Source organism: Psammomys obesus, unplaced genomic scaffold, assembly GCF_907164565.1.
Source record: "Psammomys obesus unplaced genomic scaffold, mPsaObe1.curated_primary_1811, whole genome shotgun sequence".
NCBI classification, from domain to species: Eukaryota; Metazoa; Chordata; class Mammalia; order Rodentia; family Muridae; genus Psammomys; species Psammomys obesus.
Genome location: NW_026588875.1, coordinates 1,469 through 14,774, shown reverse-complemented (window position 1 = coordinate 14,774; position 13,306 = coordinate 1,469). Strand labels below are relative to the sequence as shown.

Below are 13,306 nucleotides of genomic sequence, written 5' to 3'. Positions count from 1 at the left end.
TGCTGGGTGGAGTGGAAGACCCACTAACACATTCTGTGACATTTATGACAACCTGACAACCTGTGGGGTGGAAACCTGATTATAGTTATCTATTTACACATTCTGTGGTATCCATGACAACCTGTAGGGTGGAGGGCCATGTGGCCCTTCTCAGAACCTAATGTTGGGGGTCAAGTCACTCCAAGGTCAGTCAACTTAAGAAAGAATCTAAGAAAACAAATGGAGCCACTCCTGCCATCCTCAGTTCCTTTACCCTGTCAGTGGACTTGGGAAAGCACAAGAGAGGAATGAGGGAGGGTGGGGTTGGGAGGGGATGGAGGAGGTAGCTACAGCTGAAATACAAAGTGAATAAGCTGTAGTTAATAAAAGAAATACATCTAAAACAAAAGAAATACAATCCCATCTGTGGTGGGCATGTTTGTGTACAACTTTAATCCTGTACTTCATAAACAGAGGCAAGCATGTCCCTGAGAGTTTGAATCCAGCTGGTTGTACATAGTCAGTCAAGGACGTAGAGTGAGACTCTGTGGGAAATCCCATGGACACATATTAAGTTTGAAAAATAATATAAGGTTTCTAATAACATATGGTTTCTATTATGTTCATCTCTCTGTATTTCTAGTTGGTGTAATCTCAACGTCACTAAAACCTTGAAATATTTTTAGTTTGTTTCTTTTCCCAATTTCAAGACAAAATTTTATATGAATGAGTCTAGGTGCAGCCTAAACATGTTCTTTTGTTTGTTTGTTTGTTTGTTTTTTGGTTCAGTCTTTGTGAGCACCCATGGTCCCAAATCAGATCACTCTGTAGGTCTTCTTGTGGTGTCTTTGACACCTCTGGTTCCATTTCCTTCCTCCAACTCCTCCACAAAATTCTCAAACCTCTGTCTTTTCTTTGGCTCTGGGTCTCTGCATCTGTTTCCATCAGCTTCTGGATGAAGCCTCTCAGAAGACATTTATACTAAGATCCTCCCTGCATGTATGGCTGAATATCAATAGAATCAGGGTTTGGCTCTTTCCCTACGGGGTGTTTCTCAAATTTGGCCAGTCATTGGATTGGCATTCCCTCAGTCTCTACTCCAACCTTTACCCTTTTTGTAGGTGAGACATTTTTTGGGTAGAAGATTTTATGGGTAGGTTGGTGTCCCCTCCCTCCACTGGAAATCCCACCTTGCTATATGAAGTAGCTACTTCAGGCTTCATATATCCTGCTGCTTCTAGGAGTCTCATCTAGGGTCACCTCCACAGACTACAGGGAGTCTTCCCTGTCCAAGAGATAACCCCCCACACACTGACTTCTGTTCTCTTTCCCAGTCCTCCCTCTCTACCCTACCAACCCCTGATCTCTCTACACCTGAACCCCACCTAAGTTCCCCTTTCTATTCCTTTTCCTACTCACTTCCCTCCTTCCATCTACTCAGATATCAACCAAAACACATTTGTTCCATCAACTAATTTTAACAGATATTCAAATAGCTAAATTTCTTTTAATATTGCCTTAGGTTTATGACATATAGTTCAATTATTTTAAAATTTTTATTGTTTAGAATATTTGTGAATAAATAAAGTATTCCACTCTAAAACTAATCAGATTTCTGATATATATAACTCATGAGTTATGAAAAAGGATAAAATGCTATATTATTTTACTCCCAATTCAGTCAATGATTTTTGTTTTTATTGATGGTTAAGTATATCAATACTGAAACTATAAAATTTAAAGGGAAGTTTCACAGCATCTTTCTGAATGTCAATTTCAACTCTATATATGATCATTGTAACTAACTTTAATGTTTATATTCAATTCATAGTGAAAATGTTATCGCACAAATGAATTTCTCATATATATCTTAATACATTATCGATAGAATAGTTTCATGTGCTTCTCTAAAAGTAGTAATCATGAAGGGATTTTATGAGTAAATATGGTTTTACTTTGTGGTTTACATTAGGTTTAGTAAGTATAATTATTTGATTTGTTGTATTTGTTATGTGTATGAATGTGTGTGTGTATGTGTGTGTGTATAATGTATGTGAACATGAAGAAAATGCTGGTAGCCATGCACATTCCTGCAGAGCACCCAGGAGTAATGAATATCCTTCTCTATCTCATTTCCTTGAGAAAAATATCTCTGATTGACTAGGTTTTGAACTACCTATGTTATTCATAGATTAGTTGTCCAGTTCATTCTTGGGGTCTGCCTGGTTCTGATTTACCCACAGTGCATTAACGATGACCTACCATACTTGGTTTTGGACTTGAGTGGTAAGTATCCTCATTCTTACACAGCAAGAATATTAATCATGAACCTCTATCAGTTTCTTCCACATTTTCCTGATGGCATTTATCATTTCCTTATTTCTGAAAGTGTAAACCATAGGATTGAGCAATGGTGTCAGGACATCTGTAAACACAAATACATGTTTCTAGAAAGAGAATGCAGATGTAGATCGTATGTATATTAATATACAAGGGACAAAGAAACAAACTACAACAGTAATATGGGATCCACAAGTGGACAGAGCTTTATACCGCCTTTCAGAGCTATGGGCTCTCAGAGAGAACAAGATGCCACCATAAGAAACAAGCAAATAGGAGAAAATAACTATGCAGATTGAGCCACTGTTAGCAAACACCAAAATGAAAAACATGTGTGTGTCAGTGCAGGCAAGCTTCAGCAATGGGAACAAGTCACATATGAAATGATCAATGATATTGGGCCCACAAAAGGGCAGCTGCAAAGTGAAGGCAATTTGTATGATAGAATGCAAGAATCCTCCAGCCCAGGCCACGCACACCAGAATGCCACAGAGCCTCCTGTTCATGATGAAAGAGTAGTGCGAGGGTTTGCAAATGGCCACATAGCGATCATAGGCCATGGCTGCCAGTACAATCACCTCCACTGCAGTAAGGAAGTGCACAGCAAAAACCTGGGTCATACAACATTCAAAAGAGATGGTCTTCTTCTCATAAAACAAGTCTATGATCATCTTTGGTGTGACAACAGAAGAGACACAGGCATCTAGGAAGGATAAGAATGCCAAGAAGAAGTACATGGGGGAGCCGAGCAGCACAGGACTGTAGAATATGGTCACCACAACCATCATGTTGCCCACAAGAGTTGCAAGATAGACCAATAAAAATATAGCAAATGATATTTTCTCAATTTGCGGGTTTTGTGAAAGCCCCAGGAGTATGAACTCATTGACAAAGCTCTGGTTTTGCATCTTCTCCAGAGGAAAGAATAGTGTATTTATGAGACTCTGTAATTATAAGAAAAACACACATCATATAAATTTATAGTATTAGCATCGACAATGTGGCACATCTTTTTTAAAAAATTATCTTTATTGATTTTATTACTCTTCAAAGCAATATATAAAGGAAAATATAATCAGATACCATGCAGAATTGATGTAGAAAATTTTGAATAATTTTAAATAGCCACAATTTTAATATTTGGGATAAAACCATCTATTTGTATTAGGAAGGGAAACACATGTTTGAGCTTTCAGTTTTTATCAATCTCTAAATGTTTTTTGTTTCTTTGTTTGTTTGTTTTTTTGGTAGTAAAATATTGAAAGGCTCCCTGCATTCTGCCCAAAGTTTGGCCATAAGTCTCAACATCTGCTTTGATAGTCTGCAGGGCAGAGCCTTGCAGAGGAATCTTATGAAAGAAATGGGAAATAATAGTAAGATCTGGAGAGGACAGGAGGACAAAAAGGAGAGCAACAGAGCCAAAAACATTGAACACAGGGGTCTTTTCTGAGACTTATACTCCAACCAAATACCATGCAGGGAGATAACCTAGAAACCTTGCACAGATGTAGCCCATGGCAGTTCAGTGTCCAAGTGGGTTCCATACTAATGGGAACAGAGACTGCTTCTGACATGAACTGATTGGCCTGCTCTTTGATCACCTCCCCCTGAAGGGGAAGCAGCATTACCAGGCTACAGAGAAAGACAATGCAGCCACTCCTGATGAAACCTAACAGACTAGGATCAGAGGAAAGAAAAAGAAACCCTTCCCTACCAGTAGATTTGGGGAGGGGAGTGTGTGGAGAAGGGGGGAAGGGAGAAATTGGGAGGGGAGAAGGGTGGGAACTAGAGGGGGGGATACAAAGTAAATAAAGTATAAAAAATAAAGAGTCTCACAGGGCTGTGATCAAGGTGTTGGACAGGATTAAAAGCCACCTGCATCACCATGAGTCTAAAGCACTCCCAACCTGAGCAATGTCAATTTGATCATCCTTTAGTACCATGTGATTTTGCAATAAAATTTAATGTTATAATCATGCTTTCTTTACTACCTATAAAAAGAAAATATTGAAAGGCAGTTAGAAACTCTACCTTAATAATAAGCCAAAAACTACACTTTATTAATCATGTCTACCATCTGCATGAAACAAGTCAGGGCTGTGTTGTCTACAATATTGGAATGGAACTTCATCTACTAATAAACAAAGAGATAAAATGTACCTTGAAAATCCTGACAACATTTAAATTTTTGTTTGAAATCGTGAAGTGCTTTAGAGTTCAAACCAAGTAATTTGTTCTTCATAACACAAAAAGTCCAGTACAACAGTAATTACCATTAACATGATGCTAATGAAAAAAATGCTGAAAATTCACTGTAGTTCATCAATTTACAATGTTGCCAGTGCTTTCTAAAAATGATGCTGTTGTCAGGATGACTAAATGAGGTGGAAAAACACACCTGTACCGGACTCAGCCTCCTCGTCAATAATATCTGGCATGTGCAAACCTTTTAACTAAAATTTTAAGTTCAAGGAACAAGGTGTTCAAACTTGGATTTCAAGAGCTTTTAGCTGAACTATGCCTGACCTGCTCCAGATTCTTGAGATTTTTTTTCCCCTCAGATCTAGACCTTTACCTTTTTCTATAGGATGGGTCTGGTTGTTTGATGTTCTTAAATTCAATAAGCCTGGGGACATTGAAGTTTCTTTTGTGAAAATTACATCAAAAATAATAATGGAAGCAGAAATATTGGAGGAGATATTGAGTACTAAGGGGAAAAAACCTCAGACAATGATACAAATTAGGGAAGATTAGTTTACAGTAAGTTCTTGCCTTTTCATAGCCAAAGCTGATAAATATTTTTCTTCATATTTATTCACATGATAAAATGCTTCATTTAATAGGTTTTAGTAAAATATAATTTCAACGCATATAATGGTCTGATGCTCGTAGTTAATGGTGAGATGTCAAAGCTCTTGTCCTGACTCACAGATACTCAAGTTTTAACAACCATTCTTAACAACAAAACAGAATACACAAACACCAAAACAAGCAAAGCGAAACAACAAGAGTGAGTGAAAACTTCGAAGGGAAACAAAGACAAGATTGACTTAAAAACTGTGTTAATATTAGCTTAAACTTTTAAATTTGTTAAAGATGCCTGTTTGTTATAATTGAACTGACAATGGCATTTTCCAGAAAATAATTTTCTAAATTATTTTATGAAGTCAATTATGGACAGTACAGCATAATCACTACAAGTTTCCAAATTGCACTCTGCAAACAAAATAAGCTGAAGAAATTTTATGTTCAAATACCATGCTGTATAAAGTATCAAAAAGTATAGAATGTGGACTGGAGAGATAGCTCAGTGGTTAAGATCACTGGCTGCTCTTCTACAAGACCAGAGTTCACTTCCTAGCATCCACATGGCAGTTCAGAATCAAGCACCCTCACACAGACATACATGCAGCCAAAACACCAATGCACAAGAAATAAAAACAAATAAAAAATTTAAAAACTAAGGAATATGGGAAATTTGTAAGAGGTATAATGTAAATATAAGAATCTAACCAAATCACTACCTTATGCTAGTGTAAATAAAATATGAAAGATGAAACATTTTAATAAACTGGTAAGTGATAACAGCAGAATAATTCAAATGTCCTTTCTTAAGAGTTAAAAATATAATATCCAGTCCAGAAGTGAACCGTAAATATGAGATACTTCATTTATAACAAATACTGTATAATCGAATTACATAAAATTAAACATAAGCTGATCCCCCAAAACAACTAGTTTCTCTTTAAATGTAAATATTAAATCAATATCACAACTTAAACTCATTTTTGAAAATACAAAGGTGTGCCTTGTGTCTCATCATACGTCCATTCTGTAGGAACTCTGAAGATATATGTATCCTGTTCTCTGTGGTAGAGTGATCATCTCAACCAAGATTCTCCACTTGTTTCCATTTCTTCCCTCCACATCTTAGGGGCAGCAGAAGATCAGCTCTGGCAGTGAGGGTGGAGGATGTCACCGTTGCATTTCAAGTCCTCTGTTCACGTGTTTGTTTGAGCAAAACATAAACCAAGTTCTAAATTTCCTCCTTTGCTGAAGCCAGAATTTAAAGGAGTTTCCTTGAAAAATCATGATTTTTTTTTTGAGAGTGACTCTTTCTCCCAGTGGGTTTTAGAACATGCCTGTCCTCATGAGATTCTAAGACATATTTTTCTTCATGTTTACACTTATAGCAGTAATAATAGTGCTTTTGTTTTATCTAAACTTAATGTTGTGTTTTTAAACTACATTAAGATTGTTTGCTAATCCTCTTTTATACCATCTTTTTCAGATAAAGAACAAAATTTTTTTGTTCTTCTTTTTAATTTAATTTTATTTTTTTCTTATCAGTTACATTTTATTAACTCTGTATCCCAGCCGTGTCCCGCTCCCTCATTCCCTCCCAATCCCACCGTCCCTCCCTCATCTCCACCGTGCCCCTTTCCAAGTCCACTGATGAGGGGGACCTCCTCCCCATTCATCCAATCCTGTTTTATCAGGTATCTTCAGGACTGGCTGCAAAGCTCTCCTCTGTGGCCTAACAGGACTGTTCCTCCCTTGGGGGGTGGGGAGGTTAAAGAGCCAGTCATTGAGTTCCTGTTAGAAATAGTCCTTGTTCCCCTCACTACGGGAAACCAATTGGTTACTGAGCTACCACAGGCTACATCTGAGCAGAGGTTCTAGGTTAAATCCATACATGGTCCTTGGTTGAATGACAGTCTCTGAGAAGACCCTGTGCCCAGATATATTTGGTCCTTGTGGAGCTCCTATCCTTTCCCCATCATACTAATTCCCCTTCTTTCTTATGATTCCCTGTACTCTGCCGAAGGTTTGGTCATGAGTCTTTGTATCTGCTTTGAAAACACTGCTAGTTAGAGTCTTTCAGATGTGCTCAGTAGACTCCTGTCATACGTTCAATAAACATCCCATCTGTCTTTCTAAACGAGGATTGATCATCTTACCCCATGTCTGCTCTCTTAATAATCTTTTTTAGGTGTATAGATTTCATTATGTTTATCATATCTTATAGGTCTATATAAGTGAGTATATACCGTGTTTGTCTTTCTCCATCTGGGATATTTCACTCAGAATGATCTTTTCAAGATCCCACCATTTGCCTGCAAATTTTATGATGTCCTCCTTTTTGATTGCTGAGTAGTATTCCATTGTGTAAAAATACCACAATTTCTGTACCCATTCCTCCATTGATGGACATCTGGGTTGTTTCCAGGTTCTGGCTATTACAAATAAAGCTGCTATAAACATGGTTGAGCAAGTATCCCCTTTGTGTACTTGAGCAAAGTTTGGTGGTATAGCTGGGTCTTGAGGAAGCACTATTCCTAATTGTCTTAGAAAGCGCCAGTTAGATTTCCAGAGTGGTTGTACCAGTTTACATTCCCACCAGCAGTGGAGAAGGGTTCCCCTTTCTCCACAACCTCTCCAGCATGTGTTGTCACTTGAGTTTTTCACCTTGGCCATTCTGATAGGTGTAAGGTGAAATCTCAGGGTCGTTTTGATTTGCATTTCCCTGATGGCTAATGAGGTTGAGCATTTCTTTAAGTGTTTCTCTGCCATTCGATATTCCTCTGTCGAGAATTCTCTGTTTAGCTCTGTTCCCCATTTTTTAATTGGATTACTTGTTTTGCTGCTTTTCAGCTTCTTTAGTTCTTTGTATATACTGGATATGAGTCCTTTGTCAGATAAAGGGTTGGTGAAGATCCTTTCCCAATCTGTAGGCAGTCGTTTTGTTTTGATGACGGTGTCCTTTGCTTTACAGAAGCTTTTCAGTTTCATGAGGTCCCATTTATTGATTGTTGCTCTTAGAGCCTGTGCTGTTGGTGTTTTGTTCAGGAAGTTGTCTCCTGTGCCGATGAGTTCTAGGCTGAAGAACAAAATTTTTAATGAATGGAGTACAATGTCTCTATGAAGTATTTAACCAAATTTTTTTCTGTCACAAGGGATTTTTTTAAATCAGCCTGTCAATAAAAAAAAAAATCATTGTTTTGGGAAACACTATCAAAGACTTTTCTTTAAAGAAAAATATCACATATATGTATAAAATGAAATAATACTAATAAGGTCTTTTTCTCTAAGAATTTTGCTTTATTTTTACTAATTTTGACTGTTTCATATATGTACACAATTCATTATAATTATCTTGACCACATAACTGTCTCTTTTTGTCCTGCAGGTCTTCTTTTAAAATACCTCCTCATATATTTATATCCTTTTATTGACCAATGAGCTTAATTATGAACATGCATAGAAAGTTATGACTGAACCACTGGAAATTTACTAGTGACAACACACATGTAATTATCTTTACCAACAAATGTTAAATTCAGGATTGGTAGAACTCATGAGTCCTTCTATTCATAATGGAATTCTGAAGAACAAATCTTGTCCAGTGTTGTGCAGGTATCCACAACCTGATATATGTTTATGATTAAAATTGCTGTATCACATCCAGCAGACACTGCATCACAGCGCATCTACCCATCTCCTAGCTCTTATACTCTATATTGTCCTCCATTTTGAGCTATTTCCTGGTCTATGAAGGGTTGATATAGCGGTCCCATTTGGATATGTGCATTAGATGTTCACTCATTCTCGGTACTTAATAAAAAATCTCTACATGAATCGGTAACCACTGCAAGAAGAAACTTATCTTGTCAAACCTTGAAAACAGCCAAGAAAAATAAATATGGATTTTTTTTAATTTTTATTATTTATATTTACCACAGGTTATTTACTTTGTATCCCAGCTGTAGCCCCCTCCCTCATTCCTTCCCAATTCCACCCTCCTTAATCTCATCCCTGCCCCTTTCCAAGTCCACTGCTAGGGGAGGTACTTCTCCCCTTCCATCTGACCCTAGCTTATCAGATATCTTCAGTACTGGCTGCCATGTCCTCCTCTGTGGCCTAGCAAGGCTGTTCCTCCCTTGGAGGTTGGGGGAGGTAAAGGAGGCAGTTACTGATTTCATGTCAGAAATAGTTCCTGTTCCCCTTACTAGAGAACCCACTTGGATACTGAGCTACTATGGGCTACACCTGAGCAGGGGTTATACATAATATCCATACATGGTCCTTGGTTATAAAAACAGTCTGATAGAAGAACGCTGTGCCCTGATATATTTTGTCCTTGTGGAGCTCCTGTCCACTCCAGGTCATACTAACTCTCCCTTCTTTCATATGATTCCCTGCACTCTGCCCAAGGTTTGGTGTAAGTCTCCACATCTGCTTTGATAAACTGCTAGGTAAAGACTTTCAGAGGCCCTCTGTGATAGGCTCCTGTCCTGTTACTTGTTTTCTCCTACTTCCCATATCCATCCCATTTGTCTTTTTAAGGGAGGATTGATCATCTTACTCCAGGTCCTCTTTCTTATTTATCTTCTTTAGGTACATATATTTTAGTATGTTTATCTGAACTTACAGGTCTATATGAGGGAGTATATACCATGTGTGTCTTTCTGCTCCTGGGATACCTCACTCAAGACAATCTTTTCTAGATGCCACCATTTGCCTGCAAATTTCATGATTTCCTTGTTTTTTTATTGCTGAGTAGTATTCCATTGTGTAAAATTCCACAATTTCTATATCCATTCCTCTGTTGATAGACATCTGGGTTGTTTCCAGGTTCTGGCTATTACAAATAAAGCTGCTACAAACGTGGTTGAGTAAAGGTCCTTCTTGTGTACTTGAGCTTCTTTTGGAAATATGCCTAGGAGTGGTACAGCTGAATCTTGAGGAAGTACTATTCGTAACTGTCTGAGAAAGTGCCAGATTGATTTTCAAAGTAGTTGTACAAGTTTACATTCCCACTAGCAATGGAGGAGGGTTCCCAATTCTCCACAAAATTTTCAGCATGTGTTGTCACTTGAATTATTAACCTTTGCCATTCTGATGAGTAGAAGGTGAAATTTTAGGGTCGCTTTGATTTGCATCTCTCTGATGGCTAAGGACATTGAGCATCTCTTTAGGTGTTTCTCTGCCATTCTATATTCTTCCACAGAGAATTCTCTGTTTAGCTCCTTACCCCATTATTTAATTGGATTGCTTGATTTCTTGCTTTTTAACTTCTTTAGTTCTTTATATGTTCTGGATATCAGCCCTTTGTCAGATATAGGGTTGGTGAAGATCCTTTCCCAGTGTATAGGCTGTTGTTTCGTTCTGATGACAATGTCTTTTGCTTTACAGAAGCTTTTCAGTTTCATGAGGTCCCATTTATCGATTGTTGCTCTTAAAGCTTCGACTGTTGGTGTTCGGTTCAGGAAGTTGTCTCCTGTGCCAATGAGTTCAGGCTCTTCCCCACTTTTTCTTCTAACATATTTAGTGTGTCTGGTTTTATATTGAGGTCTGGTTTAATGTTGAGGTCTTTGATTCACTTGGACTTTAGTTTTTTTGCAGGGTGCTAAATACGGATCTATTTTCATTTTTCTGCATGTAGACATCCAGTTGGACCAGCACCATCTGTTGAAGATGCTGCCTTTCTCCATTGAATGGTTTTGGTTTCTTTGTCAAAAATCAAGTATTCATAGGTGTGTGGGTTTACTTCTGGGTTTTCTATTCTATTCCATTTATCCTCCTTTCAGCTTCTATGCCAATACCATGTCGTTTTTATTACTATTGCTCTGTAGTACAGCTTGAGATCAAGGATGTAGATACCACTAGATGTTCTGCTGTACAGGATTGTTTTGGAAATTCTGTATTTTTTGTTTCTTCATATGAAGTTGAGAAATTTTCTTTCATGGTCTGTAAAGGATTGTATTGGTATTTTGATGAGAATTGCATTGAATCTGTAGATTACTTTTGGCAGGTTGGCCATTTTTACTATGTTAATTGTACTGATCCATGAGAACAGGAGATCTTTCCATCTTCTGATATCTTCTTCAATTTCTTTCTTCAAAGACTTGAAGTTTTTTCAAACAGGTCTTTAACCTGTTGGGTTAAAGTCACCCCAAGGTACTTTACGTTATTAGTGGTTATTGTGAAGGGTGTTCTTTCACTGATTTCTTTCTTGGCCTTTTTGTCTCGGGTACACAGAAGGGCTTCTGATTTCTTTGAGTTAATTCTGTACCCAGCCACTTTGCTGAAGGTGTTTATCAGCTTAAGGAGTTCTCTGGTTGAATTTTTGGGGTCACTGATGTATACTATCATATCATCTGCAAATAGTGAATCTTTGAGCTCTTCCTTTTTTGATTTGATTTGATCTCCTTTACTTGTCTTATTTCTCTAGATAAGACTACAAGTACTGTGTTGAAGAGATATGGAGAGAGTGGTCAGCTTTTCTTGTCCATGATTTCAGTGGGATTGATTTAGGTTTCTCTCCATTGAGTCTGATGTTGGCTATGGGCTTGCTGTATATTTTCTTTACTATGTTTAGGTATGTGCCTGTATCCCTGATCTCTCCAAAACTTTAAACATGAATAGGTGTTGGACTTTGTCAAATGCTCTTTTGGCATCTAAGGAGATGATGATCATGTGGTTTTTCAGTTTGTTTATATGGTGGATTACATTGATGGATTTCCATATATTGAACCATCCTTCCATACCTGGGATGAAGCCTACTTGGTCATTGTGAATGACATCTTTTATGTGTTCTTGGATTTGGTTTGCAAGTATTTTATTGAGTATTTTTGCATCAATGTTCATAAGAGAGATTGGTCAGAAGTTTTCTTTTTTTGTTCAGTCTTTGTGTGCTTTAGGTATCAAGGTGACTGTGGCTTCATAGAATGAGTTTGGCAAAGTTCCTTCTGTTTTATTTTGTGGAATAGTTTGAAGATAACTTGAATTATCACTTCTTTGAAGGTTGGTAGAATTCTGCTCTGAAACCATCTGGACCAGGGCTTTTTTTTGGAAGGAAGAATGTTCATGGCTGCTTCAATTTTTTGGGGGGATATAGGGCTATTCAATCTTTCTACCTGAGCATGATGTAATTTTTGTAGATGCAATCTTTCAAAAAAAATTGTCCATTTCTTTTAGATTTTCAAATTTTGTGACATATAGGCTTTGTAGTATGACCTAATGATTGTTTGGCTTTTCTCAGTGTCTGTAGTTAGGTCCCCTTTTTCATTTCTGATTTTGCTGATTTGAATAGTTTTCTCTGCCTTTTAGTTAGTTTGGCTAAGGGTTTGTCTATCTTGTTGATTTTCTCAAAGAACTAGCTATAGGTTTCATTGATTCTTTGAATTGTTTTATTTGCTTCTAATGATTGATTTCAGCCCTAATTTTGATCATTTCCAACCATCTGTTCCTCTTGGGTGTATCTCTTTCTGTTTTTTGTAGGGCTTTCATTTGGGCCATTGCGTTGCTTGTATGAGATGATACAAATTTCTTCTTGAAGGCAGTTAGTGCTATGAATTTTCCTCTGAGCACTGCTTTCATTGTGTCCCATAAATTTGGGTATGTTTAACCTTCATTTTCATTGAATTCTAGGACGTCTTTAATTTCTTTATTTCATTCTTGAACCAGCTGTCATTGAGTAGCAAGTTGTTAAGTTTCCATGTGTGTGTAGGCTTTATGTTATTTCTATTGTTTTTGAGATCCAGCTTTAGTTCATGTTGGTCAGATAGAATATAGGGGATTATTTCAATTTTCTTGTATCTGTTGAGGTTTGCTTTGTGACCATTTATATGGTCTATGTTGGAGAAGGTTCCATGAGGTGCTGAAAAGAAGCTATACTTTTTTTTGAGTTTGGGTGAAAAGTTCTGTACACATCTATTAGGTCCATTTAAATTAGGGCATCTGTAATTGCCTTTGTTTCCCTATTTGGCTTCTGTCTAGATGATCTGTCCCTTGGTGAGAGTGGGATGTTGAAGTCTTCTACTATTAAGGCATTGGGATTGATGTGTGATTTAGCTTTAATTAATGTTTACTTTATGAATGCAGGCGCTCTTGTATTTGGGGCATAGATGTTCAGAATTGTGATGTCCTCTTGGTGGATTTTTCCTTTGATGAGAATGTAGTGCTCCTCCTCATCTTTTTATTT

At 37.4% G+C, this 13,306-nt stretch overlaps 1 protein-coding gene across 1 annotated transcript; it reads right to left on the bottom strand.

The window, feature by feature from the left end:
- Positions 1 to 2,426: 2,426 nt before the first annotated feature.
- Positions 2,427 to 3,227, bottom strand: LOC129674783 (olfactory receptor 4C15-like). Its single transcript, XM_055604892.1, has one exon. It carries the CDS (start codon positions 3,225 to 3,227, stop codon positions 2,427 to 2,429), a length of 801 nt encoding a protein of 266 aa, XP_055460867.1.
- Between the last annotated feature and the right edge of the window lie 10,079 nt (positions 3,228 to 13,306).

Excerpts from the sequence above, each read along its gene's own strand:
- LOC129674783 (XM_055604892.1), bottom strand. The coding sequence starts at position 3,227 with ATGCAAAACCAGAGCTTTGTCAATGAGTTCATACTCCTGGGGCTTTCA.